The sequence below is a fragment of the Calliphora vicina genome, chromosome 1 (genome assembly GCF_958450345.1).
Source record: "Calliphora vicina chromosome 1, idCalVici1.1, whole genome shotgun sequence".
NCBI lineage: Eukaryota > Metazoa > Arthropoda > Insecta > Diptera > Calliphoridae > Calliphora > Calliphora vicina.
In genome coordinates this window covers 148,048,525-148,068,652 of record NC_088780.1, presented here as the reverse complement: position 1 = coordinate 148,068,652, position 20,128 = coordinate 148,048,525, and the positions used below count along the sequence as shown (strand labels likewise).

At 24.2% G+C, this 20,128-nt stretch overlaps 1 protein-coding gene across 2 annotated transcripts in view; it reads right to left on the bottom strand.

The window, feature by feature from the left end:
* hth (homothorax) overlaps nucleotides 1-19,838 on the bottom strand; it is a 188,852-nt gene extending 169,014 nt beyond the window's left edge. The window contains exons 1-2 of one of the 2 annotated variants that reach the window (XM_065516109.1): nucleotides 19,540-19,838; nucleotides 3,935-4,218 (exon numbers count right to left, since the gene is read on the bottom strand). In XM_065516109.1, the coding sequence (XP_065372181.1) occupies nucleotides 3,935-4,218; nucleotides 19,540-19,554 (299 nt within the window). In that variant the 5' untranslated portion in view covers nucleotides 19,555-19,838. The remainder of the gene's footprint in view (nucleotides 1-3,934; nucleotides 4,219-19,539) is intronic. The other variant, XM_065516110.1, reaches the window with a different exon arrangement.
* Nucleotides 19,839-20,128: the final 290 nt, after the last annotated feature.

The window sequence follows — 20,128 nt, the reverse complement described above, 5'->3', positions numbered from 1 at the left end:
GAGTGTATGCTGTTGTTTTTTGAACATTTGGTATTTTAATTAGAGCATAAGTTAAAGGAAATGCTATGCATTTTTAAAATGCCAATTTTAGAATTTTATGAGTATGTGTAGAGGCAAGCTACCAAGAGAATTACAGCAAATCTATTTCTTTTTTTCTTCAAATAATTATAGTATTTATGAAATGATATTGAAAGTGATTAAGAAAAGGGTATATTTTTTTGTAGTTTTTGTTTGGCGCTTACTTAACAGCTGGATAGTTGGATATTGTAATGTAAACATAAATAAATTGATAATGTTCAATGTAAACATTGGTTTTTAGTTAATTTTAGCTAAATTTAAGCATTTTTGAAAAATGTTGCTTCAACATGTTGCTGCAACATAAAATGTTGCCAAGCTTGAAAATTGTATAAAATTAAATTTTAAGCTTATTTAAATTATTACCAAACAAAAATTTTTAATTTTTCTTAATATTTGTTAAATTTAGGCTTAATTTTAATAATAAAGTAAATGTTGCTAAGCTTTAAATAGGCTTAAATATATTTTCATTATTAAGTTTATGAAATTAAATAATTTTTTATTTAAAATCAACAAGTTTATTTTGTTTTGGCTGGTGAAATAAATAAAAATCAATATCATGTGTAAATTGTTTTGACATTTTCAAAAAGGAGGCCTGTTTTTACAATGCACGAAATTGTAATAAATCTTTTAAATTAAATTGTAGCTGCTGTCTGTTGTTGCTGTTGAATGTTTTAAAAGGCTACTGTATACAACAAACATTTAAGTGTCTAGATACACAGTATTTTTTTGTTTTTTTCTGATGTGAGTGTGTGTTTTTTTGTAGTAATTTATTACCATCTTTTTAACTGTCAAAAATTCAAAACCATTAACAACAAAAACAAAATATTAAACATTTTGATAGTTTGCCTACAATACAAAGAGACAGAGAGAGAGAGAGTAAAAGAGCTCTCATTTTATGTCGAGACATACAAGAAAGATTATAAAATTGTAAACATTTGCAATGTCATCCGTTGACAGTTTAGACACATTTGTTGATAGGGTTTTGACCAATTTATGTCAAAAATGATTTTTTCCTTTAGTAGCTAGTTGTTGTGTGGTGTTTTGTTATTAAATTATTTCTTTAAGCAACACAAACAAATATGACAAATTGTTTACAATTTTCTTTAGTTTAGCTGACAAATTATAATTTATAGTAATGAAATGTTGTAGCGGTTTTAAATATTTACTTTATAGTGTTGTCTCTTTCTATTGGAACTTATGCAAATTTGAGTTATTTTTTTCCTTCAAAAAAAAACATCTGCTTTATATTTTTGTTTGTTTGTAGGTTTCTAAAAACTGACCATTTATGTTTTTACAATGAATGCTCACTTTCCGGTTTCTCTTGTGCGTTTGAAGGATTATAAAACATCTAAAACAAATTGCACCTGAATGTTTGAAGGCTCACAAAGAAAAGAAAGGAAAATAATATACTTAAAATAAAGTTGATATGTTTTGGGTAGTTTTTTTTGTTGGTTTTGTTTTTATTCCGTTTAACCCCTGAAATACTATAATTTTTCAATTAGTTATTTCAAAAACCTTCTAACATGTTTTTAGCCATAATAATCATTTGTTAAATGGTCTAAATTTTTTGTGCATTTAGCGGGTGTTTTTTGTTTAAAACAAATTTCAATTTTCATGTTCCACATGGCTTAAATATAACATATTTTGGCTGTAAGCACTAATGAGTTTTATATAAGGAACGACTAAAGGACCTTCTTAATTAAATGACTTGCGTTTTTTCCTTTTACCAACACACTTGTCATCATTTGCTGCTTTTACGTTATACAAAAAAAGTGTGATATTTTTACATGTGTTTAAGTTTTTTTGTTCTGTTTTATAAAAATTTCATTTGAAATTTAAGTGGTAAGCCCTAGAGATATAAAGTACTATTGCAAGAAGGTAAATAAACAACAAAAGTAGAAGAACACAGACAAAAAAAAACAAAAAATAACTAACAGACACTTGAAGTAAAAGGTGTTAAGTTCTTAATAAAGAAGTAAAATGCATGTATGAAGTCAGCAAAATGTGTAGTAAGTATGTTGTATATTCATTGGACTAGTCATGGTGCCTTCCTTACAAGACCAAAAATGTTATCTCACAGGTTATACTACGTGCACTACACTTACCAATGCACAACACAACGAAGCGTCGTTTTCTGTTAGTTTTATTGAGGGATTCTTCCGTAATTATTAACTTTTATGATTATGGTCATAAAAATAAAATTGCTGGCAAAAGGTTTTTTGTGTGGTGTTATTATATAAATACCTATAAGTAAATGTCTGGAAGTTAGTGCAAGCAACTAACAGAAGGTGTTAAATGATAATAAAATGACATAATTAAGAAAAAATCAATCAAAATGTTTATAAAAACACAAAGAAAATTGTATTTTAATCAATTTGCGCACATTTTCTGAAATGTTGCCGAAATATGTTGCTGCAACATAAAATGTTGCTAAGCTTAAAAATCACTAAAAATTTAAGATTAAGCTTAATTATGGCTAAATTTAAGACCATACATAAATTTTTAATATTTTTAACAGTAACTAGGCCACATATGTTAAAACAAAAATGTTGCTAGCTTTAAAAATATTACTAAATGAACAATTTGGTCCCAAAAAAGTTATAGTTTATAAAAACTTTAACTTAAAATGGTTTTTGAACAATTTTTGTTTAAATTTGGCAAATGTTGCTGAAATATGTTGCTGCAACATAAAATGTTGCTAGGCTAAAAATAGCTTTAAAGAGAAATTAAGCATTTTATAACAAACTTTATATAAATAAAAATTGTTCCACAAGTTTTGAAAACCCAAAATGTTGCAAGCATAAAAAATGTATCTAAATGAAAACTAAACTGTATAATTTAAATACATCTTACTTTAAAACTAATGTTCTATATTATTTAGCTTTAGAAATGAATTTTATCATAATTATGCCGCCTTAAATGCAACAATTTATTGACCATTATGGCTCTAACATGTTGCCAATACAATTCTATCTCGATTAATTTAATTGTAGCATTTAACAATTTCCTGCCTTTTTATATCAGTCATATGTTATATAGTATATTTTTTCCATTATTTAAACAAAACGAAATTATTATTTATAATTAATACATATTTCAATAATTTACATCTGTTTTCCTTTCATAGCATTTCAAAAAAATGACAAATATGTCATATCTGTCAATAATAACTGACAAGTATTTAACACTCTTTAAGATGTTTGTTAAGTGGTTTAAATTAATATACAAATAATAATCATATTATTTATTTTTTTTCTTTTATTTTCTTTGCAGGCCTTTATGGAAAAAAGGGTGAGTTTTTTTTATTATTTCTCTTGAATTTGTAAATATGTATAAAAATTCATATTTCTTTGCCTTTTTGCATTATGTGCTTTCTTGTGAGTACGAGAGTTTAATAACAGATTAATTAAAATGATTGATGGGTTAAATGAAAAAAACCAGCAACAATTTGTTGCTTGTTAAAAAAAAGAGAGCAATTTTGTAAATTATAAATTCTAGACACATAAAATTTTAGGTTTAATTTATGTGTTATTTGCTTTCTTTAGCATTTAACAAACCCCTAATTTTGGCAGTTAGCTTTTTGGTTGTTGGCCTACTAAAAACGCCTACAAAAAGGATAAAAGTGCCACACACAACCTTTTAAAAAGATTGGAAAACACCTTAATTAAATAAACGTAGAACACACACTCTCAATCTTTCGCTCTCTCCCTCACTTTCATCAATAATAATAAAAAGGAAGTTAAAAACAAACAAACAAACAAAAAAAAGCCACACGAGCGTAAAATTTTTGGAGATTTGAAAGAGATTTTATTGTTTTTCTATCTGTTGGTAATGGTAATATGACGTTGTTACTTACTCATATATAGCATCCTTATCACGTTTATGTACTTCGGGTATTGCACCCATTAAATGATTAGCAACCGGTGATACATGACTAGGGGTACCATGGCCACCAGCGCCAGCTGTATGGTAGCCATGCATTCCAACTGTGGCCGCTGCTGCAGCAGCATGTGTCATGTGTGGTGAATGATGTGATGGTAGGCCTTGTAATCCAGGCGGCCGATGACCAACATGTGGATCATACATGGCAGCTGCTGCAGCACCCGAATCCATACCATAGCCATGCAGGCCATCGTCATACTATATTTTTGGGAATTAAAAAAAGAAAAGAGAACAAAATAAATTATTAATTTAAATAAAAATTTTAAAATTTTATATTAAAGAAAAAGAAAAAGCAGTTATGGAGAGTAAAACATTTGGTATCTACCTTTTATTTCCTCTAAATTATTTTCCTTTATTTCTAGCTGGGTTTTTCTTTATTTAAATCTTGTTTTAGAAAATGTTGCTGCAACATGTTGCTAATGCTTAAATTATGTTTATAGCCTGATAACTTTATTTTTTATAAATTGGTCTAATAAAGCTTTTCTATTTTTGTACTTACATAAAGTTTTTTGTTATTTTTTAATTTTTAAAATATTGCTGCAACATGTTGCTAAACCTAGCTAAAGAATATAGGAAACTTTAGTGTTTGCATTTAATATAATAGACTATTAATTGTTTAAAAATTCTGGTTTTTCAAAAATGTTGCGGCAACATGTTGCCTAACCTTTTTCAACTTTATTTTCTGGTTTTATTCAAGATTTACTTTTTTTAAGTTACAAATTTGTTTTAATTAAAATTGTTTGTACAAAAAATGTTGCAGCAACATGTTGCATGAAAGTTTATATTTTACATACATTTTAATTTTCTTAACATTTGGTAAATTTCAGAAATTTTGAAAGATTTTAAATTTTTTAAAAATGTTGCCGCAACATGTTGCTTAATTTAATTTCTCCTCTTTTTACATAATTCCATATTTCCTTGTTTTCTTTATTAAAAAACTAATTTCTAACAAAAGTTTTTTTACAAAAATGTTTCAGCAACATGTTGCTAGATACCCTATCTTATACTTATAGTAATTTTAAGGGAATTTCTCTTATTCTTTATCATGTTTTATTGTTGCTGTTGCATTTTTCGTTAACCTAAGCCTACTTATTTCTCATGCTGTACGTTAAACAATTTTCAAAAATATTCCCACACACTAAATATTAAGCCGAAATTAAAAGAAAAAAAAACATTCTTTTGTCACCCATAACCAGCCAGGTTTTTTAAACGTGTATATTTATCAATTCATGATGATCATCAACGTAAAGCAGCAACTACAACAACAACAATAAACAAAATCACAAATAACAATAATAATAAGCTTGACCTTGTAATAACAGCCTTAACTTTATGTTTTAACGTTTTTTGCATACAAAATTAAACTCCAAACAACAAATAAATGATTGCTTGTCTTCTTTCGTACGCTCGCTTACTCGCTCGTTTATAAAAATTGTATATTTTATTTTATATTATTTTTATTTAGTTTTTTTTTCGTATTTTGTTTAAACGGTTTTAAACTACGTCTTTCATTTAAACAATACATCAACACCATCAAAACTACATGGAGAGTAGAAAAAAAAACACTAAACTTCTTTAACGCCACTTTATTATTAAAACAACAACAAAAAAAGTGCACAAAACTTTTTTTCTTTTAATTTTTTTATTTTTTTTAACATCGAACACAAAAAATAAGCTAAACCTAAACACTTACTTGACAATGACAACCACGTTTAAAAGTTTAAAGAAAAAGTTGTAGAAAAAAATTGAGAAAAAAAAATAAGGAAAAAAAGTTGTTGTTTTAACACACCACTAAAAGTACAGAATTAAATAAAATATACGACAACATCGACAACTATAGCAACAACAGCAATGAAAAAAGATGATTGTTAAGATTTTTATCATTATAAAAATACAAAACTTTTAAACTTGAGAGTTCACACTGCATATAATTTTTTTTTTTAATTTTTTTCGTATTCAATTTGACAAAATGATTTCTGCAGGTTGAGAGGAGCCAAGTATGAGTATAAACTGTGAATGACTAATGTTTTATATAAAAGTAGTATGAGAAATCTGGAGGGAGATAAACTTTAAATGTTAAGTAGGGTGTAGCTGAAGTTTGCAGTCTTTACTAGCAACTTTAGAAAATAATTAAGATCTGTTTTAGCTCATAACAAATTCGTTTTAAACCCTATTTCTGTTAAATATCTTGGCTGTTTTGCTTAAAGGATTGATTTTTTCTGTTTTTGAAAACTTTATCAATTTGACAAAATCTTTTATTTTGAAGCAGCAATTGACACTTTGCTGTAAATGTCAAGCTTTAACAAGAGCCTTGAATTAAAGGGGTTGGTTTCAAAACTATATTCATCGTTTTCTTTAAAGACAAGTGTTAATGATTAAAATCTATTTTGCTTAAGTACTTTTTTATATTTTATTAAAAAATATGTTTGCTAAACAACAAAATGAAATTCATGTTTGTTGATCTTTTCTTTAGCAATCACAAAAAACCACCTGCACTTTCTGCCTGTTTTGTCTCTCTCTCTTTTGTGTTGTTCAGACAGTCTAAAGATTATATAGGTTTTTTTCCTGACTTAATTCATAACACAAACCTTTAGATTTCAGAGACAATTGTTTTGGTGGGCTCTGCCTTAAGAAACCTTTCTCAATATCAAAGCTGCTGCTGTTGCTTTATAACCAGATTGAAATGAAAACAACTGAAGTGAACTGAATGGAAGACAACGACAGCAAAAAAAATTGTCCTCCAGATACATACACAAGATTAGCAAAAGACTTCATTTCACATACATGCATTTTAAACTAAAAAAAAAAACTGCAGCAGCAACCAAAAAAAAATCAACGAATTCTTCAAGCCACCATGTGCATTGTAAAGAAAAGTTGGAGAATTAAACTAAACAAAAAAACGTTGTTGAAAACAGTGCAGTTTTTTTTTTGTTCGAATAAACTCCAGCAAGTTGTTGTTTATTGTTCAAGTTTTGTGGGTTAAAGTCGCGGTTCAGATATTTGTCATTTACAACAATATAAGTTTTTTACTTGATTTGTAGAGAAACGTTATAATAAATGAAAAAAAAAACTACTGCAAAGATTGTCTAAAAGCAGTTAAACTATAAAGTTGTTATGCTAATTTTGTTGTTGTAGCAGTGTAGTTTTTTTCATTCACAACAATAACAAAAAAGAAGCATAGATAAAAGCAGCTTAAACACAAAATATTGGGAAAAATATAAACCCAGTGAGAGCAAAAACATACACAAAACAAATGGTTTTAGAACAGGAAACAGGAAATGCAATTTTTTTTTATAAATTTCATTTTAAAATGCAAAATAAAAAACAACCCAACGGTATTATTAAATAGAATTAAAGTTTATTTAAATGAACGGCTTTAAATTTTCTCATGAAAATATTTGAAAACCAGAGCTTTTTATAATTTTTTGGGAAAAATGTTTCAACAACATGTTGCTAAACATTTGAAAATGTTATTGAAATATGTGGCTCAATATTTTAGAATATTTAAAAAAGTTATTGGAAAATGTAGCTGTTTTAATATTTTAAAAGTTTTCATCAACATGTTGCTAATGCAAAAACCAATACTTTTTAAAAATTTGAGCAAAATGTTGTGGCTAAACTTTTAAATTACAAATGCAACATGTTTTATATATAAAAAATCCAAGTTTCTGAAATGTTGCTGCTTGAATTTGCTAAATATTTGTAAATGTCTCAGCAACATGTTGCTAATGCAATATTTTCTAATTTTTTACAAACTTATTTTATGCTAAAACAATGAATTTTGCAAAGTCTTAGAAAATGTTGCTGCAACATGTTGCTAAAACATTTAAATTATAAAAACATGTTGCCCAATTTAAAAACCCAGGATTTTTAAACAAAATTTTGACAAATGTTTTTGCATTATGTTTCTATACATTTTAAAATGTTGCAGCAACATGTTGCTAAACCAAAATTGCGAATTATTGTATGATATTATGTAAAAAAAATTATAATTTGTTTGTTAAATCAAGCTAATTTTAAAATTTGCTAAAATTTTAGCAAAATTATAAAAAATAGTTTTGGGCAAAATGTTGCATTTCAACTCAAACTTTCATTTTTATATATTGTAATTATTTGTCTATACTTTTAAATAAAATATTTTACATTTCTTGTTTATCATTATTGATAGTTTTGTTAATTTTATTTTAATCAGTTTCATTATAATCCCCAAATATTTTCCATATGTTTGCTTTCTGTGTTAATTTATTCAAATAGATTTTTATATCTACAAATTATTTATTTATAATTTTTTCCCAAATACAACAAAAAAAACTCAAACTTAATATTAAAACCAAAAACAAAACATATTTTAACTCATTTGGTTTTGTTATCTGTCTAACCTTAAATTATGAGTTTCTGGTTTTTTGGTTTTAATAATAATTATCAAACATCTTAAAGAGGTTTTCAAAGCTAAAAATAAAACTAGTTTTAAACCAAAAATAGAAAAAAATAAAATAAAAATGTTTGTAGGCAATGACCCTTGTGCTACACAAAATCAAAACTAAGATAATGACCTCTACTCCAAGAATATACATTTTTTGTTGTTTTAAAAACCCTAAAATTGAAATTGATATATTTTTTATTTTAGTTTAATAAATGTTTTACATAAAACAAAGATTAACATAATTAGTTTGACTTTAAAGAAAATCTAATATAGCAACACAATTTGTATATGTAAGAAAATATATTGATTTTTTTTGGGGGAAAACCACCCACTACCTTTTTAAAAGCAAGAAACTAGTAATATATAAAATATATATATGACAAAAACTAACTCAAGTTGATATAAATGTTTTTGACAACATCACAACAACATCTATTTTTACTCTATTTTCAACATTAATGTTGTTGTATAAATTTTAACAAACAACCTATGACTACCCCAGGTTACCTACAACTATTGTATTTAAGTTGAGTGTGCTACGTCAAAACTTATTATGCAAGTTTCTTTTTTGTTTTTTTTTTTGCTTTCTGTTCTTTTATTGTTAAGTTTTGGAACTAAACATGAATTGAAGGTAGCTGGTGGTACGCCCCCCACTTAGAAACGGTTAAACAGAATACGAAACAAAAATCCATACTAGACTTAAGCACGTGAATACCGAATACCCTCAAAAAGTCATGTTCTAAAGTAATGTAGAATTCCAGCTACATTTTGCTCTCTTTCAAAATTCAAACTTTCCATAATATTGTATAAACATGTTCTATATGTACTTATACAATATGGACTCATAAACATTATGCTTTTGATATTATATATACAAAATTTTAGCTGATTATGATAGTTTTGTGAACTTTTGCTGTAGTAAATATGTAGTTTATTTACGTGTTTTTCCTCTATTAAGTTCATAATTTTATTCTTTTTGTTTTTCGCGAGAATTTTAAGGTTGTATTTTTTTTTATATTTAATACATATTTATTTCTGAGTTTTATACTAAAAGATGATGATGGTTTCAAAAACGTTTATTTAAATATAGAAAACACGCGATTTATTTGTTGTTTAGGGGTTAGCGGGTATAGAGTTTAAACAGTTAAAAAGAAAATTTCTAGGAAATTTTGCAAAAAAAAACTCTAAATAAATCGTGGTAAAGTTAGTTACAAAAGGTAATTTAGTTAAGGTTTTTGTGGTTTCAATCTTAAAATTTGTTTAATAAAGTACTCAATTTAAAGTTAGTTATGAAAAAAATCATTAAAGTTTTGGGAATATTAAAAGGAAATTTAATTTTAAGCTGCCGCAACATGTTTTTAGAATTATTTTATTTAAAACCTTTATGAATTTGTATATTTTTAAGGTTTTTTATTAAAAAAATCTATAAATTATTAAATTGAAAAAATGTTGCAGCAACATGTTGCTAGAAAAAATTGTTCTGAAATGTTTCTAATTTTATTTCCACATATTGTGTGTAGTTAAAATGCTATTATTGTAAAATTTTAAAATGTTTCAGCATCATGTTGCTAAAACAAATTTAACTATACAGCTTAAATTAATAAATAAAAAATCATGAAATTCTCTCGACTTATTAATATTCAAAGAAGAAATAATTTTCCTTTAAAAAATTGTTTTAGCAACATGTTTTTGCTTTAAATATTAAAAAAATTAACAAAATATCTCAAATATTTCTATATTTCTTTTAGCAACATGTTGCTAAGCTAAAACATTAAGCAATAATCAAGATTTTTAATAATTTTACTTATTTATATTAATTTTTCAATTAACTTAAAAATTTCCAAAAAATGGTGTGGAAAAAATGTTGCTGCAACATGTTGCAGAACCAAAATTTTTTTGAAAAATATATATTTTATAAAAATGGTTGGAATTTTTCTTGTTCTTTTATAATAATTTAGGTTAAACAAGTTTTTCTTTAAAAATTTTAACAAATTTTACAAAATATCTCAAATGTTTACCAAATTTTCCATAGCAACATGTTGCTAAGCTAAATTCTTAAGTAATTTTAAAGATTTTTCATTGATTTAACATAATTATATTATCTTTAAAATTAATAGAATCAAAATTGGAATTAAAATATGTTGCTCCAACATGTTGCCAATTTAAGTAAGCAAGCTAACTTTAAAATTTCTTAATTTTTTCATTTATGGAAATTTTTCAACAAAATGTTGAATCATTTCTTTTAAATTTAATTTTTTTATTTTAAAAGGAACTACTGCTGCATTTTTATATGCAATATTTGTTTTAATTTAATTTCTTATATGTTTTATTTTATTTTCTATGCCTTTCTGTTCTAGTTTTTTTCATTTTATAACTACAATATAAAATCTAACTAAAACCATTTTGTGCCCATAAATCATTTAATCACTTTCATCTACAAAACATTCCAACTAAAAAGCCTTTTTATACAAATGTATAAATACAATGTTTGTTGTTCCTGTTCGGTTGTTTTTTTGCTGCAACAACCAAAGTGTTGCATGAGCATATAAAAGCTTTTTATCATCATCTACGCAACAGTAAAAACAAAATATGTATATGCAATGCAATTTTATTATAACAAACAAACCTACAATACATAAAACATATTTTGTATTCTAACATATAAATTTCATTTTTATGAAAATATTATACCAAACAAACAACATGAACTTGAAAATGTTGCAACAACAACAACAAAAAATCTAAAATGTTGTTAGAGATTTTTCTATACATAAGAGTGTGTAAAAATCAAAAACTAAAAACAATGGTCACCAACATTTGTTTGCCTTTTTTTCCTATCATTTACTTTTTTTCTTTTTTTGTTATTGTGCTGCAGCAATATTGCGAATTGTTTGCAATTTTGTGGCAATATTCAAATACCAACACCATGTGTTTTTGCTATACATATGCACAGTATACAGATACATTCCTATATACAAAGTTTTATATACATTTTCCATATAAAAGTGACAATGAATGTGTTGGTTGTGTTTTTAGGTATAGAAAGTTTAGTTAAACCAAAATAAAAAAATACAGAAAAATATAGAAACAATTTTAGGAGAGTTTCAAATGTTGTAGGTATTTTTAAGGCATTATTTTGGAATGTTTGTGTGTAGTTGGTATTTTCTAACTTTTTGGTTTTTAGGTCGTAGTTTTGTTATGTAGTATGCATGTATGTTTCCTATTTGCTAATGCTGCAACCATGATAAAATTGCATTCATATTATCTGTTGTTGTAGTTGTTGCTGTTGCTGCAACGTGTGTACAACCCGTATGCAAATTTTTTTTGCTTTTGCCCTGCACTTTTGTATCTATGTTTTCTTTTTTTTTGGATTTTTAGCAAAAAAAAAATAAAAAAAGATCTGGGTGAACCTTTAATGGCCTTATATGTATGTAGCTATATAAAACTACCACTCGACTTGAAAAATAGTAGAAAAAAATATTGCTAAATTTGTATGTAGGTATTGTATGTATTTGTTTTTGGTATATAGAAATTTATATGCAAAAGTATTTGTTATTTTAAAAACCAGACACATTTACAGACAGTTTAGAGTGGTTTTAATAACTATTTGTTGTATTTTTTTTTCTATAATAAAGCAACAATTTGCTTTTTAAAGGTTATATGCAACATTTGTTTTGAAACCAAAAATATGCATTTAGAAAATAAATAATTTAAAGAAAATTTGTTTTATTTTTTAATTAAATATTATTTAGGGGTCATTAGTTTTTTTTCTAAATTCCTTTTTTAACTTATTTAATTACTTGTTTTTGTTTCTGTATTCCTTTATTTTGAGGGTGTTTTCTTTTTTTTATTGAGAAATATTTTTATAGATTTTTTTTATTAAAGACAAATGTTTAACACTCCCATAAATTGTGTTTCTTGTTTAGTTTTGAGTTTCCTTATATGTATTTGATTTGAGGTTTGTTTTTTTGTGAAATTTTTCTTGGTTTTTGTTATAGGGTTTAAATGGTGTTAGACAATTAATTTTTAAGGCATGTTAAAGCAATATTTATAACTTTGTTTTTTCTGTTAATTGCTCTAACAAAAAGAAATCAATTTTTATGGTATTTTTTTTATAAATCAAATGAAATAAAACAAAATAGAAATAAATTTTTAATAAATATGATTTTTATTACAGAAATTTAAAGGAAACTTAAAACAAATTAAAAATATATCCCAGAAACTAGGCTAAATTTCTAAGAAAATTTGTCTGCCTAAAAGTATGCTTAGGATTTAGTGTTCTATAAAACATATAACATATAAAACTTTAAATTAGTTATAAATTCATTTTATTACAATTAAAATTAGCTAAAAATTTTGTTAACAAAAAAAAAAATTTTAACAAATTCTCACAAATATTTAAAAATAAATTTTAAATAAAATTTTGTAATAACTAGCTACATTTAGACTTAAATTGTTAATAGTTGTAGGAATTACTATATAATTTTTATACTAAAACTTGTCTTAAAAAAATAACTAAAAGAAACTTGTCTTCAAAATGGTCCTTCAGCCAACTATTTATCTTTATATAATTTAAAAAAAGACATTAGTTTAAAAATTGTATCAACATATTAGTCATTTGTTAGATTAAAATGATCTACCAAAATATTTAGCTGTTTCAACAATAATTACTTAAATATTTAACAGAAAATATGATTTAATTATTAAATAATCTCTCTACCACAAAATCTATCTATATTTTCTTTCAAAGCAAAGGCTCTACATTGAAAATTTTTAAAATATAACATTGTTTTGTTATAATTTTAGATTTTATCACAACATTTCGTTTTAAAAAAAAGGATTTCACTACTTTGTTCAATTTTTTAAAGGTCCTTCGACAACTAATTTTTCTACCTTATTCATAAATAAAAATATGACAGTTTCAAAATTCTTAAAGAAAATCATTCATTTATATTTGTTGAAGAGTTTGTTACAATATTTCGCTTCTAAAACTAAAAGAAAATACTATTTTCATTGCTTATGGTCCTTCCACAAATAATTTCTTAATTTGTTTTACTGCTACAGAGGATTTACTTAGAAATGCGGGACATATATCATTCATTTCCAACATTTTGAAATTGTACTAGAATATTTTTTTTCTCAATAAAAATTTAAAAAAAAATATTTAAATAAAATTGTCTTTCAATTATTATATGGTCCTACGGCAACTAATTTAACTAGATTTTTCTCAAAAAGAAAGGCTGTAATTTCAAAATTATCATTACAAATCCTTGGTTTACATTTGTTTTAGGGTTTGCTTTAATATTTTACGTCTAAAACCTAAATAAAATAAACTATTTCAATGAAAATATTTTGTAAACATTGGTTCTTCTTCAACTAATTTATTTATTTTTTATTTAAATAAAAAGGCTGTAATTTAAAAATTCGAATAGTAAACATTGTTTAGGTGTTTACTTTTAAATTTCTTTACTAAAAAAATATAATATCTCAAATAAAATATATTCGAAAAATTATATGGTCCTTCGACAAATAAATTTTAATGTTTGTGCTCTTAATTAAAAGTTTTTGATATAAAAGTTTGTTAAATATTTCCTTAACTTGTTATTTGTGTAGATTTTAGCTTTAATTAATATAGCTTTTTAAGACAAAATTTTAAAAATATTTAAATGAAAATTTTATTTAAACAAGAAAAACCTTTAAGCTTTAGTTCAAATATTTTTATTTTGTAACTTAAATTGTGGTAAGATGTTAGAGACATTTTTGTAAACTTACTATGGTCCTTCGGCCTAACATTTCTCTAGAAGTTTGTGTTACAAAAACGCTGTTGTTCCAAAATTTTTAAATAAAGCTTAACTGTATTACAATATTAAGTAAAAAGTTTAAAGTTTCCTTTTAATACCTAAATTGAATTAAAGATTTTGAACAATCTTATATTCAATATTGTATTAGGTCCTTCGGCTTTTCTTTTACTTTGATAAAATATCTCCTGTTTATAAATTCTGCAAATTTAACTATAATTTAGCAATATTTTGTTTTTAGCTTAATTACTTTGCTTCTAAGACTTGAAGTGTCATAATATTTGAAAAGAAATTTGATTTAAATTATAAATCGTCCTTCGGCTTCCCTTTTAATTTGATAAAATGTCTCTTGTAAATAAATTCTGGAAGTTTAACAAGAATTGAGCAATAATTTACAATATTTTGGTTTTAACTTTATTATTTTACTTCTAAGACTTGAAGTGTCATAATATTTTAAAAGAAATTTAATTTTATATTTTAATGGTCCTTCGACAAGTAATTTTTGTACTGTTTTAAAGTTGAGAAATGACTTTGGTATCAAAGTATAGTAAATCGTACTTGTTATGATTGCTGTTTTCCTTTAAACTACAATTATTTGTTTTTAAATTCCTAATTCGATCAAATATCTTAGACAAAACTATATTTAATGTTGTTATGGTCCTTCGGCTTCACTTTTATTTTCACAAAATGTTTTCAACTTCCTAATTATTTAAGTAAAATATTGCTTTAGCGTTCTTAAAACTTTTTCTATAAAAGTTTCATTTTAAATTTTAATTTTCAAAACATATTTGAAAATATATATTATTTTATTATAAAATGGTCCTTCGGAAAAGCTTTTCTCCGAAATTTTAATCAATTGAGCAAGTTTATCTAATTTTTTTGAACTAATTAATAAAAAAGGTTTATATTTTAAAGATTTCCAACAAATTGTTGGTGATAAGAAGCAACTACTAAAAAATTCTATTAAATAAATTTGAACAAAAAAAAAATTAAATAATTCGAATCTTGTTTTTTTTACAAAATTTCAGTTTTTAAGCCGATTTGTGAGATTTTCTATCAAAACAAACTCAAGTTATTGATATCTATGTAATAAATTTGAAGTTCTTTAGATCATTTTAATGCAACTTGTTCATGGTTTCAACAAAAATTGAGCTAGGAAAACTGCTTTTGACTTTACTCAGCCCTAAGGCTTCTAACTGGTGTTATATTTAAGCTATTCCTTTGATTTTTTGTAATAAAATTTCGGCTATAACTCTTAGATTTATTAGCTTATAAAGTTATAATTTGAATGTAGCTAGATTTTAACAAATCTGTTTTCATTATGGTCTGTTGATCTTTTAAAATATTTACACCTTTTTGGGCAACAATTGCGCTCTTAAACTGATTTCCATTATAGAAGTTTTTTGTATGAAATTTTTAACTGCTTTTAATAAATGTTGTCTTAACAAATTTACACTTGTTCTATTTTGAAGTATTTATCTAAAACAAATCTAACAATTCAATATAAAAACCTTAAAGCTACTTAAATGTTATTGATTTAAACAATTAACACTAATATTTAAATGAACTATATATTTACAACCAAAAATAAAAATAAAAGAATAAACAGGACAGACAGATTCAGGTGATTTTTTTGTATAGATAAAATAAAATTGTTTGGTTTTTTAATAAAGCAGAGTAGTTTATGTTAAAATGTTTAAATATTATGGTTATTTTAATGGTTTAATATTTAATTTCGTTTTTATTTGTTTTGTTTTTTTAAATGGCAGGTCATCAAAATAAACGAAAATTGCCGGTGCCATCATCCAAATGAAAAACATGTGCAATTTTACTTTTGTTTAATTTATTTATTTGTTTAATAATGCATAAAAGAAGGCAATGCAACCAACAAATTAAATGTGTGCGGCAGAAAAATATAAATATTTTTTAAACCTTGCAAATGTTTATTTTTGGAAATATTTTTGTTTTTTTGCTCTTGTAATTTGTAATTATGTGTATAAAACTCATTTTTTTAAAATATTATTCTTTTTTTTGTTAAATATCTTAATTTTTTTTGTTTATTTGCATATTTGGTTGTGTGTGTTTGTTTGTTTTTTTGGTTGCAACATTTTGCAAACACTTCTTTACATGCAGCATGAATGTGCCAAGACGATAATGTTGCAATTGCGTGCTTATGAAATTAGAGTGTGGCAGGCTGGCTGAATATAATTATACTTCTTTGGAAGGAATGTCTCTAACAATTGCCACAATTGTGTTTAATAATAATTTCTTAAGAAAATTGCTTAATATGTTTTTAAAGAAGTTGCATTTTTTTGTTGTTGTTTGTTTGTATTCTTGTTAAGCCTGGCCTTACAAGTGTTTATGTACTCAAATTTACAACTTAACATATAATTTAAAACATATCACTTTATATCTAGTAACGGTTTGAGTTATAAACAAAACTTCCTTTACTTTCAAATTGCTAAACATTTTTTATATTTGTTGGTTTAATTTTTAATACTTTAAGCAAATTACTTTTAATTTAAGAAAACATTACAAGCTAAAAAGAAGCTTAAATTTTTTGTTTGTTTGTTGTTTAAAAAAAGAAGCAAAAAAAATCATTTAGATAAGTTTGTGCTGCACGCCGTGGCTCATTAAATTAAATGAACCATCAGCACGCAATTTATTTTCTTAATACACACTCTTAAGTTTTTTTATTATCAATTTAATTTCTTAAACATTACTATTTTTTTTTTAAAGAAAATTTCAAAATTTACGCAAACACTTGGGTTTTTTTTCTTAAAAAATATTTGAACTTTTTCTCTAAGCACTCACGCACATTTTAAGACTTTTTATGCCAGCTTTAACAGCAAACCATGTTAATTTAATTAAACATAATTTCCGTTAAAAATAAATTAAATAAATTTAACACTCAAATGAAAAATGAAAGAAGAAAGCCAAAACAAACTACATAATATTAAATAAAATAATCAATTTTTATTATTAAACTAAATAAAAAACAATAGAAACTATCTTCAAAATACTCAAACAAAACAAATTATTAAAAAATACATTTTGAAATTTTCTTCAATTTTTAAACAAAATTTTAGCTTTTATTTCATTAAAATATCTTAATTTTTCTATTTTAAACTTTAAAACTTAAAAATTCCTTGTTTCTTTAACACATAAAAACTAATTTTATTTTTAACAATTCCCACTCCCATCTTTGAACTATACAACTGGCGACAAAAAATTTGCCACAATTTCTCATTTTTATTAATTTCGCTTAATTTTTTATTTATTTAAATTCTCATATTTGTTTCCTTATTTTTTATTTATTTAAATAACTATTGTGTTGTTTGTTTGTTTTTAACAAAATCTTTTTTTTAACTTTTAGCTGTTAGCCACATGTTGCCAACAGTTTTAGAAACATTGTTGTACTAAACACTGGCTGCGTGCTTAAAGATAATTGATCAATCCCTGTTGAATTTAAAGATATTATCAGTAATTAAATGTAGTTAAAACAATTTTGATATAATTCTCTCAACTCAAATTAACAAGTCAAAATAAAAATGAAAACAAAATCTAACACATTCAAATATTAAAATAGAAGCATAACAAAACTATTTGAAGTAAAACAATTCATATAAAAGTAATACAAATTGAATATTTATAAACAAAATAAGATTTTGTTATTAAGCAAATTTTATTAAAAAAAATTTATTGAAAATCAGTTTTTGTTAAATGTTTGAATGTTCATATCTACCGTTGTATTTATGAAATCTTTATGAAATTTGTATTATTACTTCATGCACATATGGTCTATCTTTTAATATAGAAATATTAACATAAAGTTTTCTATTTAAATGAAAATTATGAATTCAAATTTTTTTTAACAAACAAATTATTTTTAAAATTTTTGAACCTTCATATCTTCTGTTATCTAAGTCATATTATAATGAAAGTTATTTTGTTAATTCATCTAGATATGGTCTATTATTTCTTAAACAAATGTAAATAAATAGTTTAATTTTTAGTTGAAAATTATGATTTCAGAAATTAAAATTTTTTATAACAAACAAATTATTTGCAAAATTTTTGAATGTTGATAACTTCCATTGTGTTTATCAGATCTTTATGAAATTTATACTATTATTTTAGCTAGATATGGTCTATTATTTAATAGAAAAATGTGTTCAAAAAAATTTTATTTTTAGTTGAAAATAAGGATTTCAAAATTTATTATAACAAACAAATTATTTGCTAAATTTTTTATTTTGAATTTGCAAAGAGCCATATGAATTGCAGAAATTTGGAATCAATTCTTGCTCAACAAAGATTATTTGAGAATGACGATATTTATATTTTGAAACAAAATGTTTTTATTATTAATATGGTAAATAGACCCCCGAAAGTCGCGATCATTTTAACAATTTGTTTCACAGAAATTATACAATTTTATGGGAAATTTGTTACTAAAGATGCCCTTGTTAATATTGTAAATTTTCTCTAATTGTAATTACTTGGTCTGATCCTATAATTTACAAATATATTAGAATTACACACTATCAATTTATTTAACTAGCAACGAATTGAATCGGCATCTAACATTTAGATTTTCTTTAATTTAAAGAATTTAAAATTCTACTATTTTTGCCATTATGATGCAAATGTTTATGAAATCATAAAAATGTTTGAAACAATTTTGCTAGGAATCTAAAGAACACGGTTTTAAGAACATTTTGGAATTATTTTTAAGTATAAACGATTTTCTACAAGGCCCTGAAAATGTAATAACAAAAGTTGAAACCTATTATTTCAAAATGTTGACTGAAAAAAGTAGTGATATTTCCTAGAGAACTTAGCAATTATTTATATTAATTTGAGTATTTTAAATATGAGATCACAATTTAAAGAAATTCTTTAAATTGTCACCACGTATATAGAAATATAAACAATTTTCTTCAAAACCAATTTGAAAGATTTTGAATTAACGTAAAACTGATGATTTCAAACTGATTTCATGAAAATATTTGCAAATTTTATAACGATTTTGTATAAACATCATATAGTTTTGAAATTATCGCAAACCAATAGAAACCAGTTTGAAAATACTTTAGTTAAGGTACCAAAAAGAACTTATCAAAACTGTAAGAAATTCCTTTAATAAAAAAATAAATTTCAATTTTAAAAAAATTTTGCCGTCGCAAAAAATTTTTTTTAAAAAACTTTTTTTTATAACACTTTCCAAATAACTGCTTTTTCCTTAAGATTAATTTTTTTTATAACTAAAACAAAACATAAAATTGAAATACTCACCCTAGGTTGAGCCATTAATGCTCTAGGAGCTACGTCCAACCCGATTTGTGCCACTTTTTAGTAAAAAGAATTTAAACAAACGAAAAAAACTACACTCAACTTTGATCTCGGCGAAGAAAATTGAAGTGTAGATTTTTTTAATTTACTTTTTTTTATAAAAGAAATCTATTTTTTGTTTTAATTTCTTATTTAGTTATTAATTTATTGAGTTAAGCACTTTTTTTAAGATTATTTGAAAGAAAGAAATTTTTTTTTTTTGGAGGAAAAAAACAAAAACACTTGTCACTTTTAAAATTAAAATTTCTTCTTTTTCTTTGCTTATTATTTTAAATAATTATTTTTGTTATTTAATATATGTATTTTGTTGTTGTTTAAATGGTTTTGGTTGGTTATGTTAGGCACATTTATATATTTAAATATTTCTTTTGGATTTTTTTCTTTTTAGATTTAGATATTTTTAAAAATGAAATTTGAAATTTTCTTTTCGTATACAAAATTTTCTTTTTGTTGTTTAGTAAAAATGGTTGTTGTTGCTTGGTTTTTTTTAAAAAAATTATTTATTTTTAATTTAAATTTTTACAGTTGTGTA